The following is a 12951-nucleotide window of genomic DNA, read 5'->3' as shown; positions in this document are numbered from 1 at the left end:
TTTTTCTTTTCTTTTTTTTTCTTTTTTTTTTTTTTTTGGTACCAGGGATCAAACTTGGGTACTTGTATAGGCAGGCAGCAGAACCACTGAGCCAAATTCCTGGCCCCTCTTTTTCTTTTCTTTTTATGAGACCAGGTCTCACAATGTAGTCCAGGTTGGCGTCGAACTTGTGGTGATCCTACCTCAGCCTCTCATCCTCAGTACTAGGACTATAGGCATGTGTCACCACACCTGGGAAAGGGCCACATACTTTTTTGATCTAGCCTCCTGTCACCTCCTCCGGGTGTCCAGCAGAGTGCTGTCACCAATGGTTCACTCAAATATTTCCAGAGCCTCTTGAGGTGCCAGAGAGGCCTGACTGACACCTCCCTGACAGCCTGTGCTGCGGAACATGTACTGTGCACCAGGCTCTGCTCTAAGCACTTTACAAAAGGCAGAGGCTGTCAGCGCACCTCACATGTACAGGACCAAGCACAGCTAAGGACTGGGCCCAGCATCACACAGCCATCAAGCATCCATAGCAGGACTTCAAACTAGGTGTATCCACAGCCCCCAGTCTTAAGTAATTTGCTAAACTTACAATTATGTCAAGAAAAACAGAGAAAAGTAATTGGTCTGGGAGCATTTCTCCAGCCCATGGTCCCCCAGAAGCCCATCTTAGGGGAGAAGCTCACTGACAGGAAGCCACTGCCAGACTACTCACAGAGCTCTGCACCCCAATAGGCCCTCACCTGTCCTGCACCTCTGAACAAGACCAGGGTGCACACGACCCCAGGGGGCAGCTCAGGAATTGGCCAACATGTGATGGGGCAGTTGACAGGGCCAAAATGTAGCCTGATACTAACTCTCCTAAAGAATGGGACAGGATTAGAACAGTGGCCCAGTGCATGACAGACAAACCAGGGAAGGAGAGCGACAGAGTGACCACAGGGAAGAAGCATGAAGGACAAAGACCCAAGAAGCCAGCAAGCCTAAGCTCTGGCCCAAACTCACTGGACACCAGGCAAGAGAGGGAGCTTCTCTGCCCACAGTGACTCTAATGCTACCCAACATGGGCATCTTCCCACACAGCACCACCAGTGAGTCACAAGAGCAGACAAAGGGAGAAGACAGAAGCGCAGGTCTCCTCTCTGTCTGCCTCACAGGCACCGCCTGTCATTTCCTCCGACTCACCATCTGCAAGTGTATTCCACACAAACTCAGTGGCTTCCACGCTAATTCTTTTATAGCTCTTTAGTTCAGAAACCCAAACCAGGTCTCACTGGGCTTAAATCAAGGTGCGACCAGGGCTGGATCTTCCTGAAGGTTCTTGGGATAGGCTATCTCCTGCTTTTCCAGGTTCTAGAGGTACCTGCACCTCTCAGCTCAGGGCCCCTTCCTCTATCTACGCAGCCAGCAGCCCCTAGATAGCTCCCACCTCCCTGAGACTGCACAGCCCACCTGGACAGCAGAAGAGTTCTCTCCACTGTGGCCAAGGTCAGCAAGCTCATCCCCTCCTGCCCACAGTAATACCTTCATAGGTTCTGGATTAGGATGTGGATCTCCGTGAGGGCTGCTTTTTACTCAACACAACACCATACCAGCAGCCACATCACAGGTGACCGACCAGCTGCTACAAATGACAGATGTCTTGGGTCCCCTGAGAGAGTAGAGGACAGTCCTGCAGGCATAACCCACCCACCAAGACCCTTACCTCCTTCTCCAGCTCCAGGCCAATCAAAGCTTCCTGTATCTTCTCCTGCCGGCCCAGCCGCCGCTGCAGCCCTTCCAGCTCCTCTGTGAGCACCCCGTTGGTGTCCCTCATCTCCCTGCAGGGCCAGAACAGTCACTCCAGCAGCTATGAGGGCTAAGGATGAACCCAGAGCCAGGAATGTAGGCACCTGCCCCATAAACCCTAATTCCACTGTTCCCCAAGTCCTCAGCCCCTCACCGCAGGTGGGCATTCTCCTCCCGCAGCTGCTTCAGCTCCCGCTCCACCCTGGGCAGCCGCAGCAGCTCAGACTTCATGCTCCTCACGACAGCAGCGTCCTGCTCCTGCAGGCACAGTTTCTGCTCCAAGTCCTGACAGAAGCAGGCAGGAAAAAGAAAAAAAAGGGTAAACGGCAGGAATGAAGAGAATTCAAACTGGGAGGCACAAGCCAGAAGGTTCCCCTGTAGGACAGAGAAGGCAGAATGACAGGGAGTGAAAGAGTAGGGGCTGCCCTGCTCAGCTACCTCCCCACTGCCAACCCCAGCAGAGGTCCCTCCTCTAGGAAGCCTTCTCCCACTGCACTACATGGGCCTCTGGGCTGCGTCCTTGCCACCTGCTTCCAGGGCAGCCTGCCTGCTGTGTGCCATCCACACCATCACCCCGCCCTCAGTCTCAGGAAACAGAAGTCTGCCGCACATCGGCCCAGACATTCCCAGCATGACACCTGCCTCCTGCAGCACCTGCCACAGTGAGTCTGCTCCAACTGTGAGGACAGACTTTCCTTCATAGTCTGCCACCTTGGGACTCATCAGGACAGCACTGGCTTCTGTGACAAGTCAGAAAACAAGCAGAGTATGCAACCAGGACCAAGTCAATAAACAAACTCCCATGGAGCACAGTGATGTCCAGAGAACAGGTCAAGTGACAGGGATCGAGTGATATGGAAGACAAATCAGACTGTTCACACAAGCCCAGTGCTGGAGGTAGGGCACAGTACAAGAAGAAGGAAGCCAGGATGCTGGATGAACCGGTAGCCCAGGACAACAAGAGCAAAGCTCCCTGAGGCCTGCCCAGGCGCCCACTGTAGGAAAACCACAGGCAGCTGGCAGCATAGGCCTCCCATGGGGACCGAGTGCTACTCAGAAAGAAACAGGAAGCCGTAGAAAGGATCTCAAGACACCATCTCTCCAGAAGTGTCCCCTACAGTGAAGGAGCAAGGTCTAACCCTGCATCAGATGGACCCAGCTCAGGCATGCTCAGTCACGTCCCCAGGAGTAGGGCTTCTATCTCTCCAGACCACTTCAGACCACCCTCAACATCTACCCCTTATGTTTCCTGTGTATCTTCCAGTAAGATTCGAACTTTCTATGATCAGAAGTGTCCATCCCACTAACGCGACCTCCCCATCACCCAGCATTATACTTGGTATGCAGGAGACAACCAGTTAACACCCACAAATGCCACTGAAATATCCTTGGCTCAGAAAGATCTGTGGGGGGCAGGAGGGCAGAGACCACCCCTATGATGTCTTCACATTTACAGGATGCATGTCCAAAGCGTGACAGAGTGACCCACCTTAATCTTCTGTTCCTGGTCTTCTCTGGCTTCTTGGCTGGCTTGGAGCTCCTGAATTTTCTGATTTGCTTCCTGCCATTTTCTAATAAAAGAAGAGCACATCAGATCCAGGAACAGCTCAGCCTGAGTCCCAGCACAGACCCACACCACATGCTACAAGGGTGCCTGGAGTAGTCTGCACTGGTTCAGAGGCCTTGAACTCCTAGAGAGGGAGCACAGTGGGGAGCCTGGCCCCACAGCAGCCTACAGCTCTCTGGGTACACTCTCCCTGCATGTCCACCAGCCTTGGTAAAGCTGGGAAGGAGTCACTTAAGCCTAACTGCTCTTCTTCCCCAGGGAGCAGACATAGCTCCGACAACACTTACTAGGAAAATGGCCAACTCTTCAAGAGAGAACTTGAGAACAAGGCCATGCCTCCAGCTAGCACCTACCTGGACCTCACATATCCCTGCCTTGCCTAGTGTGACCCCTGCACCTGGAACAACCTTACCATCTGCAGCCCTCCCACCTCCAGGGACATCCTGCACGCCCTTCAAAACCTAGCTCAGCACAACTCCATCTCTGGAAGGCTACTGCCCTGCCCCCCACCCCTGTTCCAACTCAGGAGTGTTTCACATGCTCACTATTCTGTCACTTCCTGTTTCGGTCTAACTGCCTCAGCGATGGGCCCTCCTGCAGGTCCACAACCTTTACCTGTGCTGCAGGTCAAGCTGCTCCTGGAGCTCCTGCTTCTCAGACTCCAGCCGCTTCACCTGCACTTCCTGATCCATCAAGCTCCACTGAATCTCTGAGACTCGTCCCTTCAATGTGCTGATCGTCTGAAAGCAGAGGCAGTGTGCTGAGGCAGGCCTGGCTCTCACAGATGAGGGGCAAAAGGAAAATCCTGGTACCTCCCAACTGCCACCTGGGGAGGGACAGAACCCCTCTCCTGGGGAGCATGCACCTAGGTAGCAGAGACAGAAGCATACCAGTGCAAGGCCCTGCCTCATGCTTATGAGACAACAGACAGATTCAGGTCACAGTAGCACCTAAGACAGCTTGCCCCATTGGGAGGCTCTTGAGCCAAAAGCCAGGATGAGCCTGCCTCTCAGGCCAGGTGTCATTTAACCATGCCCATAACATGCCCACAGCATCCACATCTACCAGTTGTTCACCTCAGCTGTTACCATCACACTCCTACCCTAGAATCCCTTTCCAAACCACACTGGTCCTGCTGAGACACCAGCCATCAGTGAGGACACAGAACCCCCAGGCCAGCCAAGTGCGCGAGAAGCTGCTGGGTCACCACATGCTCAGAACAGGAGGTACCCCCCGGGCAAAGCAAGCAGCGCCCACCCAGAAGCCTCCAGGACAGAACAGCACAGCGAGTCTGCCAACACACTGACAGCCACATGAAGGAACTTCCCTTGCCCTCTCAGCACACTCACCCAGCAACCTCCCCTGTAGCTCTCCTAGGGAAAGAACACTGGCCAAGTCTGCTTAACAGTATCACATAAATTAACCAGGGAAATGTGCCTCAGTGTCAACCCCAGGAAACCTGTACATACAGGGCAAGACAATGAGTCTAGCAAACACCATAGGAGGAATGCTGGTACACCATCTGGGTGGCTAAGGGCCTGGCTCCCTGCCCAGGTGGCACTTTTTGCAAACAGAAGCCACAGACTTGCTTCCCTGCCCAGAGAATCTACATCAACCCAGGGCCTGTTGAAATACATCCATGTTATTTACCACACAGCCCTCTGGGAAGTCGGATGCAGACATCTCACACTCAAGCAATCTGCACAATTCACTTATGATAACAGTGAGCACTAACTAGTCTGACACTCAAAAAAGAATGGAAGAATCAAAAACACAGACAAAAACAAACCCTTCGTTGAGAGGTCCTACTGAACTCAATAAATACACACAGGGAACCAACGCTAGCCAGAGACAGCTGTCCTAATGAAGAATAGACATCGGGGAGGTCAGACACACAACAAGCAAACAGGTGAATGAGAGAACTGCAGTTATAAATCAGGGGACTGAGACGGAAGCATGCTGTCCAGAGCAGGGGCCTGTCACTGTGGACTGAGTGACCAGGAGGACCTTTCTGAGGAGGCATGACTTCACACTCAAATGGCCCCATCAGGACCACCTCTTCTGCTCTACCCTGAGGTTGTGTGTGGCTCCTCTCTGGCACAGAATGGTGGTGATGCCCAAAACACGGGCCTGGGACCCAGAGGGCAGAAGCCAGCTTCCAGAAGCTTGTTTCACCTCCTCTCCTGCCTGCACTCACCGCAGCAGACAGGTGCAGGAACACCTTAGCATGCTCCCTGGCACTCCGACAGCAAAAATAACCTGCGGCCACCCTGAGGATCTAGCAAGAGAAAAGCACAGTGTGGAGATGGAATACTAATGATGTGACACAGCCCTCCCTCAGGGGAAGCTCTCATCCCTCTCCTCTTGGCACCTGTGATCTTGAACACTGCCAAACAGGGACAGGAAGGTCAGAGGATCCCAGTGCCCACTGGCGCCAACACTCAGGTTGTCTCTAAAACAAACACAGCCTTCCTAAGGACTGCGGTTCACATTTGCCAGGTTCAAAGGCATTCCCTGATGCAAGGAAACGCTAACAGACCTTGCTGATGATCAAAGAAATGCAAATCCAGAGGAACCTACTTACATATTCTGAGAAAAAAAAGAAATACTGCCCAAGCATCCCACCATCCAGGACAGAGAAGACGACAGAAGTCAACCACGCTACACCCAGAAAGCTACATTAGCCTCCTCTCAGCCTGCTTCTAAGGTCTGTCCACAAAAAACAGTGCTACAGGAACCAACAGGCTGCACCCAGGACACTCTCTGCCATAGACACATCAGGGCAAGCACAAGAAATGAATACTTGAAAATAACAACATTCGTAATTACAAAGACCAAAGATTGATCACTCAACTAAAAACCAGAGAACGGAAAACTAGCTATTTTTACTATGATCACAATCATACAAAAACTGTTGGTGCACCACTGACAGTACACTCATTCTCTCTCCTTGGAAAACAGCTACAGGAAGAGAACGACTCCCACAGGGTCGGGGGACCCTCGCTCCAGCATGGGTCTGCACTCACCTCGCTGGCTGTGGCCAAGCTGTCCTCCTGCTCTCGCAGCTGCTGGCTGGCAGTGTCCAGGCTCTGCTTGCACAGCCTGTGGCGCTCTAGCTGCTCCCGCATCTTCTCCTCCGCCTCAGCCTCCCGCTCCTGAAGATGCCGGATGCGTGCCAGGAGCTCTTGGTTACGGTCAACCTCGCGCTTTGGAGAAAGGAATTTGGCCAGAGGGAGATGCAATCCCAAGTAGAGTGTATACTCTACTCACTTAGGCCACTCAGGCCCCCAGAAGAGACAGGCAGGTTCAAAATCCAAATCAGGGCAGGCCTGGGCCAATGCCAGTGCCCCGTACCATGGCAGCAAGGCCTCTCCTGCTATGAGATAGCAGGGCCCCAGGAGGGCACTTGGCATGGGTCACACCACGGGCTCATAGTACCGTCTGCTCATAGCAATCGTCTTTGTAAGGAGAGATGGAGCGTGGAAAATCTAAAATTCAGAATCGACCTTGAAGAGCAGCCGAGCTTTTGCAGCACCAGCAGATCTTGTCTAACCCACTGAAGCCATCATTAAATGAGTCGGTGTTCCCCCAACAAGCAGATGACTACAACAGGAACAGGCAATGTGAACGTCAGCCTGCAGGCAGAGAATGGTCTATGCTGGGCCCAGACCTGTAAGAATGTGCATCCTCAACCACAGCTTCAGAGCCACCACATATCATTAACCTCAGGGAGGTCATACAGCTCAAGCAGGTGAGAAAGGATGGAACTGAAACTTCGGCCTAGACCTCCTGGCCCTAACAATCCATGGGAAGACAAGGGTTCACCATCAGCCACAGAGAAGAGATCACAAAGGAGTCAAATCCCAGGAGGAAAAGCAGTGAGCACTGATAACCTAGAGCCCAGCACCCTGGTGACCTCTCACCCTTCCCCCAGCAAGAAGCTTCCTGCACATGCTCCCTCTTAGAGCCACCAGGAACTTCTAAGCCAGTCCTACTCAGAAGAATGCCTTGTGCCACCCTTTTCAGGATACTCCAACCTAAAACAGAGGAAGGTGGAAGGTGCTTTAATAAAAGCACAGGTGGGGACTGGAGATTTAGCTCAGTGGTTCCACTACCTGCCTCACAAGCACAAGGACCCGAGTTCAATCCCCAGTACCAAAAACAAAAGCACAGGTGGGGCCATGGTCTCCTACAGGAGAGTCTAATGCACTTCTCAAAGGTACTCAAGGGGACAGAGACTGCAAGTGCAGTGTCAAAACAGCGAGGGCACCCTGCTACAAAGCAGAATGAGCATGTTCTATTGGGGGACTAGAATGAGGCTCAGTGACACACTATTGTGCTTAGCATGCACAATACCATGTGTTTGATCACCAGCACCCAAAAAATAATAAAAACAAAGTGTTTTGCCTGTGCAGAACCTGTTTGGCACCGTCAGAGCCAAAACACACATATCTCTTGGTTATCACCAGTCCTGAGCACAGATGCAAGTTTAGGCAGGTCCTCAGACTTCAGCCCCTTGGTCTTACCACCTAATGGTATTTCTAGGTGAGATCACTTGTCTTGTAAGCACCCACCTCCAAACTGGTAGTTCCTGAAAAACTGACGTAGAGGCCCAAGGCCCCAGGAACAATGCAATGACCTCTGGACCCTAGTGGGAAATGTCTGAGAGCAGGGAAGGGAAGGCAACTCAAGCCCAACAGGGCCAGGACTAAGCTCAGCCACCCCTGCACCCTTTCCCTTCCAGAAGGCCATTCCCTCAGCAAGCCTTCACTCATTCAAATGTTCCCACAGATCCTGCAAGATACGACCACTGGGGCTGAGCACTGGAGACCAGCAGCAGCAGAGCCTGCTTACAAGGGACTCTGCTCAGAGAAACTACAGTAGTCCAGAGCCCAGAGACACGAGGGCTGCACCATCAGCACTGTTGCAACATGCCCAACCCTAAAAGAGAGCACTTCAAACTCTTGGTTCACAGAGCCCACGTAACACATCACAGCCAGAAATGAATCCAATTAGTATCACACCCTGGAAGACATCAGCTACTTGAACAAGGGACTCAGGAAGTGTGAGAATATGCAAGTATGGCAAGAAGCAGACCTGCAGGGACACCAGGAGACTTCCTAGTCCAACACTTTGCCTGCATCTTGGCAGTATTTCCACAACTGATCAGCACTTACTGAAATCCCTGGCAGAGTGCTGTTAATCAAAAGGAAGCAAAAAGACCTCCCTGAGTCACAGGGCTGTGCTTTCTCAGCTGTCCTAGGAAGTCCCCAGCAAACCAGCAGCCACTAAGCAAAGGCATTTGGCTGAGGATCTGTACACACCTGAGCAAGATCCAGCATAGACTCTGAGCCCCTCACACAACCCGGTGACTTTCCCAGCCCACTGTCACCTCTATACCACCTGCATTTCTGACAGATCTGCATTCCAATTCTTTCAGAGAGAAGAGGAAACAGAGACCCGGAGGAAGCACATCTGCCACACCATGGCCTCAGTGAGCACCAAACACAGTGAGGGGCCCCTTTTTGCAACCATTTTCATTTGAGGCCACCCACATCTGATACAGCTGACCTCAGGCCCACAGCAATAGAAAATACACTTGAGCACCTGAGAATGAGTCTGGAGGTGATTCTGACTTGGTAAATGTGGGTGCAACTCAAGGTTCTTCAAGTTTCTCTGAGGAAGTTTCAACAGTCTCTGAGGAATGCCCTGACAACTGGATGCAGAGCACTTCTGCCCCCAACTGGCCAGGTCCTGGTAGGTACAACACATAGCCTTGCCTGCCAAGGCTGCTGGCCAGCCTACCCCACCCGGACCCACCTCATAGTTCCTGGCACTGGTGCTGGCTGCCTTCTCCAGCTCCACGCGTGCCCGCTTGTGACTCAACTCCATCTGCATCTTCTCTCGCTCCACCTGGATGAGGTAGGACTTTGAGCGAATCTGCTCGGCTCTTTCCTCCAACTGAAGCCAGACCAAAAGAAAAACTGGATGCTCAGAAGCTATGTTAATTAAGATGAGTGGCTCAACACCCTCCCCAAGTGCTGCTCCCCAAGATCCTTACCAGACTGGGTCCCAAGCTAAGGATATGGGTGGGAGGCAACAAGTAAACATCAAAAAAGGATGAAAAGGGAAAGGAGTATTTTAAGATGACATTGTGCGAACCTGTTCTAGGAAACAGAATATTTGTTTTCTATGGCTGTGTAATGATCTGCAACAAACACCACCCTTTTATGTGGTGACAGTTCTGTAAATCAGAAGCCCACACATGTGTAGCTGGGTTCTCTGATCAGGTCTCCCAAGAATAAAAACCAATACACTTGGCCAGGACATGCTCTCTGAGGCTTGAGACCTCGGCAAGCTCACAGGTAGAGAACCAAAGTCTACTTCCCTGCTACCATCAGCACATGGAATAGCCAAAGTCATTAGGGCTGCAAATATCACTCTCACCACATGATGCTTTCTCTCAACCTGATCTCGATGTCTTTGACTTCTCTGTCTCTGACATCTGGATCCAGACTTTTTTTAAGACAGGCTCTCACTATGTAGCTCAGGCTGGCCTTGAGCTTACCATGTAGCCCAGGCTGGCTCTGAACTCTTAGTGACCCTCCTGCCTCAGCCTCCCAAGTTCTGGAACTACAGGCATGTGCCAACAGCCCAGCTCAGACCCAGACTTTTAAAAGGCGCTGTGATTAGGTCAGGCTTGCTCAGGAAAAAAAAAAATTTTTCCAGAATTGAACCCAGGGCTTTTGCACTGAGCTATATCTCCAGCCCTTTTTTACTTTTTGAGATAAGGTCTCACTAAGTCACTAAATCATCCAGGCTGGGCTCAAACTTTTGATCTTCCAGAGTGCTGGGATTACAGGTGTATGTCACCATGCCTAGCTGAGATCTAACTAAAGACCTCAATTAGATCTGTAAAATCCCATTATACCTGCAATAACATTTAGTCAGTGCTGGCCTGAGTGATGAAAAAATGGCAGAGAAATTAGTGTTTACCAGGGGCCTGGTATTCAGAAGCCATCTTAGAAGTCAGCCTTGTCAGAGGGTAGGTAAATACAGGTCATACAAATCTCAGAGGGTCTCAGAAAATACATCAAATAGATTCATGGCATCCCCATGAGCCAGAGCCTTTGCCAGCCAGCTAGCTGCACAGTGTTTCCCAGGCATTTAACACTTGAAGAACCTTGGGCTGCACCCACATTTAATGAGTCAGAATCACCTCCAGACTCATTCTCAGGTGCTCAAGTGTATTTTAAAGCTAGAGAACCATTGGGCTATAGGGATGGTTCCCATAGGGGATAACCTTGGCCCAAGGGAACTTAGGACACTGTCTGAGGACACTTTTGTGATTGTCACAGATAAATAGTATGTGTCTGCCAATGGCCTTTAGGGGGTAGAAGCCATGAGGGTGGCTAAGCCAAAGTATAAAAACCTAACCTCAGGGGCCAGGGATTTAGCTCAGTGGTTCCGCCGCCTACCTTGCAAGCGCAAGGACCCAAGTTTAATCCCCATTACCAAAAAGCCTAACCTCAGAATAAAGAACAGATCTTGCCAAGAAAGGGCAGTGAGCAATCCTGTGTTCTAACAGTAACTCCATCACTCAGCAAATGAACACAGGCAAACCCTGTCCCTTTAGCCAAGCAGTGCACAGGCCTTAGCAGGGCTCCAAGAGTGACAGGAAGTGGATAGCTCAGGCCATCAACACAGAATAGCTCCAGAGCACATGCAGGGTGGACAGGGAAGCCAGCAAAGAGTGTGGTCCAGCCGCTAGTGCCATGACAGACACAGTTGAGGCCGAGATGCCACTTCCTCCTTGGGGGCCCAAGTATCCCAGCCCCAAGTGGGACTAAGCCCATGCTCTTAAGAGTCTGAAGCGTTTTAGGAGACTTGAGTCCTCTGCAACTGGATCCATAGTACTCCCAAGGACTTCAGGTGAATTCAAGTCTGACAATAATCAGAGTTAACTGCAAAAATCACCCCGACAGGCTAAGAAAGTAACATACCCAGTCCTGCTGCTCACTGACTGGGCACACAGTCTCCCTGTGTCACATCTATGAGAGGACAACATCCTGGATGGACAATTCTGGTGCTCATGCTCCCAGACAGTTTGGGCTTTGTCCTCAATTAAGTGAAGAAACCTTCAGATCCTATCATTGGTATCCTTGAGTCCTTTAGCATGAACACACTGATGAGTACCATATCTACTCTTGGGGTGCTAATCAGTCAGGCCAAGGCAGGGCCTAGACTCCAGGTATAGCCCCAAAGTAATGACTGCCCACAGTGAGATCTGGAAGTCAGCCAACTGGCCTCTAGGCTGAACTGCCTTGACTACATGGAACTTGAACTGGCCCTGCCTGAGCCTGAGACCACCCAGCTTGGCACTGCCACTCACCTGCATGCTCTGCTGGTACTGCATTTGCAGAGAACTCGGGGCAGAGGTATCTATATCCAGGCCAGACTCTCCCTCCACTCGCTGGGAAATGAAGTTGTTTAAGGACCTCAGGGTGGATAAGACGGTGGTGTTCTCCCCCAGATCTTCCATGGCTGCCTTTTTCCTGGGAAACCAAACAAGGGTCAGAGTCAGCAACCCCACACGTGATCAGATACATGCAATCCCCACATGCCCACTCCCACACCCCCATGAAGCCCACAACCATGTTCTTCAGAGTTACTTGAGAGCCCACACTATCACTTTACCAAATGGAAAATGAGGCATAAAACCATGCCACCAACCCTCAGCTATCAAGCCACTGTCACAATGCTGGCCTGACACTACCTGGAGAGGTAGATGGCTCCCCAAAAAGGGTACTCAGCACCCCAAGGGCACATCTCCACAGGCAGACTCACAGAACCTGTGGCCTCCAGGAATGAATGGGAAACAAATCTTGTACCAGTGTCAAAAGGGCAACAATGGCCAAAGAGATGCCAATGGTGATTACAACGTCCAGACACCAGGGAGACATATCCACATTTACCTAACACTAACACTTCCCTGCTCCTCAGTTTCCTTATTTGTAAACCCACCTTAGTGATAACCCACTCTGCAGAGTTGCTGGGGGGACCACAGTCAATGTCCCTGGATCTTGAAATGGTACATGGCACAACTGTGGGCACACAGTTTCACCAGCACTCTGCTTGTGCAGCTCCAACAACAGCTCAGCCTTCACAAGAGACTGGTAAATTCAATGTTCTTACACAAATCATACAGAAAGGTACAGAAGACATCCAAATAGGGCTTGTGTGGCTCTGAAGGTGATATGTGTCTCACAAGCCCATATATGAAAGACGTGTGGCCAGCAGCTAAAGAGATCTTTGCATCCCCTACACCAGCGTGTATTATAGTCACACAGAGACCCACCAAGAGCCAAGAGTTTGGAACATCCCAAGTACTTTTAGAGCCAAAAGCATATTCTCCACAGTATATACTGTTTCTCCCCTTAGGAAGAGCCAATTCTAGTTGATTTCCTTTAAGTAGCACACTGATTTATTTCCCTTTTTATATAAGTACCGCGCGCTAACCAAGTGCACCAATGGAGCTCTTTATTTCCCTTTTTTAAAAAAATCAGACTGAAACACACACAAGCCACTCAAGGAAAAAAAAAAAAAAA

General features: G+C 51.0%; 1 protein-coding gene across 5 annotated transcripts in view; it reads right to left on the bottom strand.

Annotated features, from left to right (window-relative positions):
- The window catches only part of Mad1l1 (mitotic arrest deficient 1 like 1), a 322214-nt gene that overhangs the window by 306199 nt on the left and 3064 nt on the right, over positions 1 to 12951 (bottom strand). For all 5 annotated transcript variants that reach the window (XM_010612080.3, XM_010612079.1, XM_010612081.3 and 2 more), the window contains exons 2-8: positions 11736 to 11898; positions 9164 to 9304; positions 6370 to 6549; positions 3959 to 4083; positions 3266 to 3347; positions 1931 to 2061; positions 1694 to 1808 (exon numbers count right to left, since the gene is read on the bottom strand). In XM_010612080.3, the coding sequence (XP_010610382.1) occupies positions 1694 to 1808; positions 1931 to 2061; positions 3266 to 3347; positions 3959 to 4083; positions 6370 to 6549; positions 9164 to 9304; positions 11736 to 11885 (924 nt within the window). In that variant the 5' untranslated portion in view covers positions 11886 to 11898. The remainder of the gene's footprint in view (positions 1 to 1693; positions 1809 to 1930; positions 2062 to 3265; positions 3348 to 3958; positions 4084 to 6369; positions 6550 to 9163; positions 9305 to 11735; positions 11899 to 12951) is intronic.

The sequence above is a fragment of the Fukomys damarensis genome, unplaced genomic scaffold, assembly GCF_012274545.1.
Source record: "Fukomys damarensis isolate Sample0158 unplaced genomic scaffold, DMR_v1.0_HiC HiC_scaffold_17, whole genome shotgun sequence".
In the NCBI taxonomy this organism is placed as follows: domain Eukaryota; kingdom Metazoa; phylum Chordata; class Mammalia; order Rodentia; family Bathyergidae; genus Fukomys; species Fukomys damarensis.
This window is presented reverse-complemented; position numbering and strand designations above follow the sequence as displayed.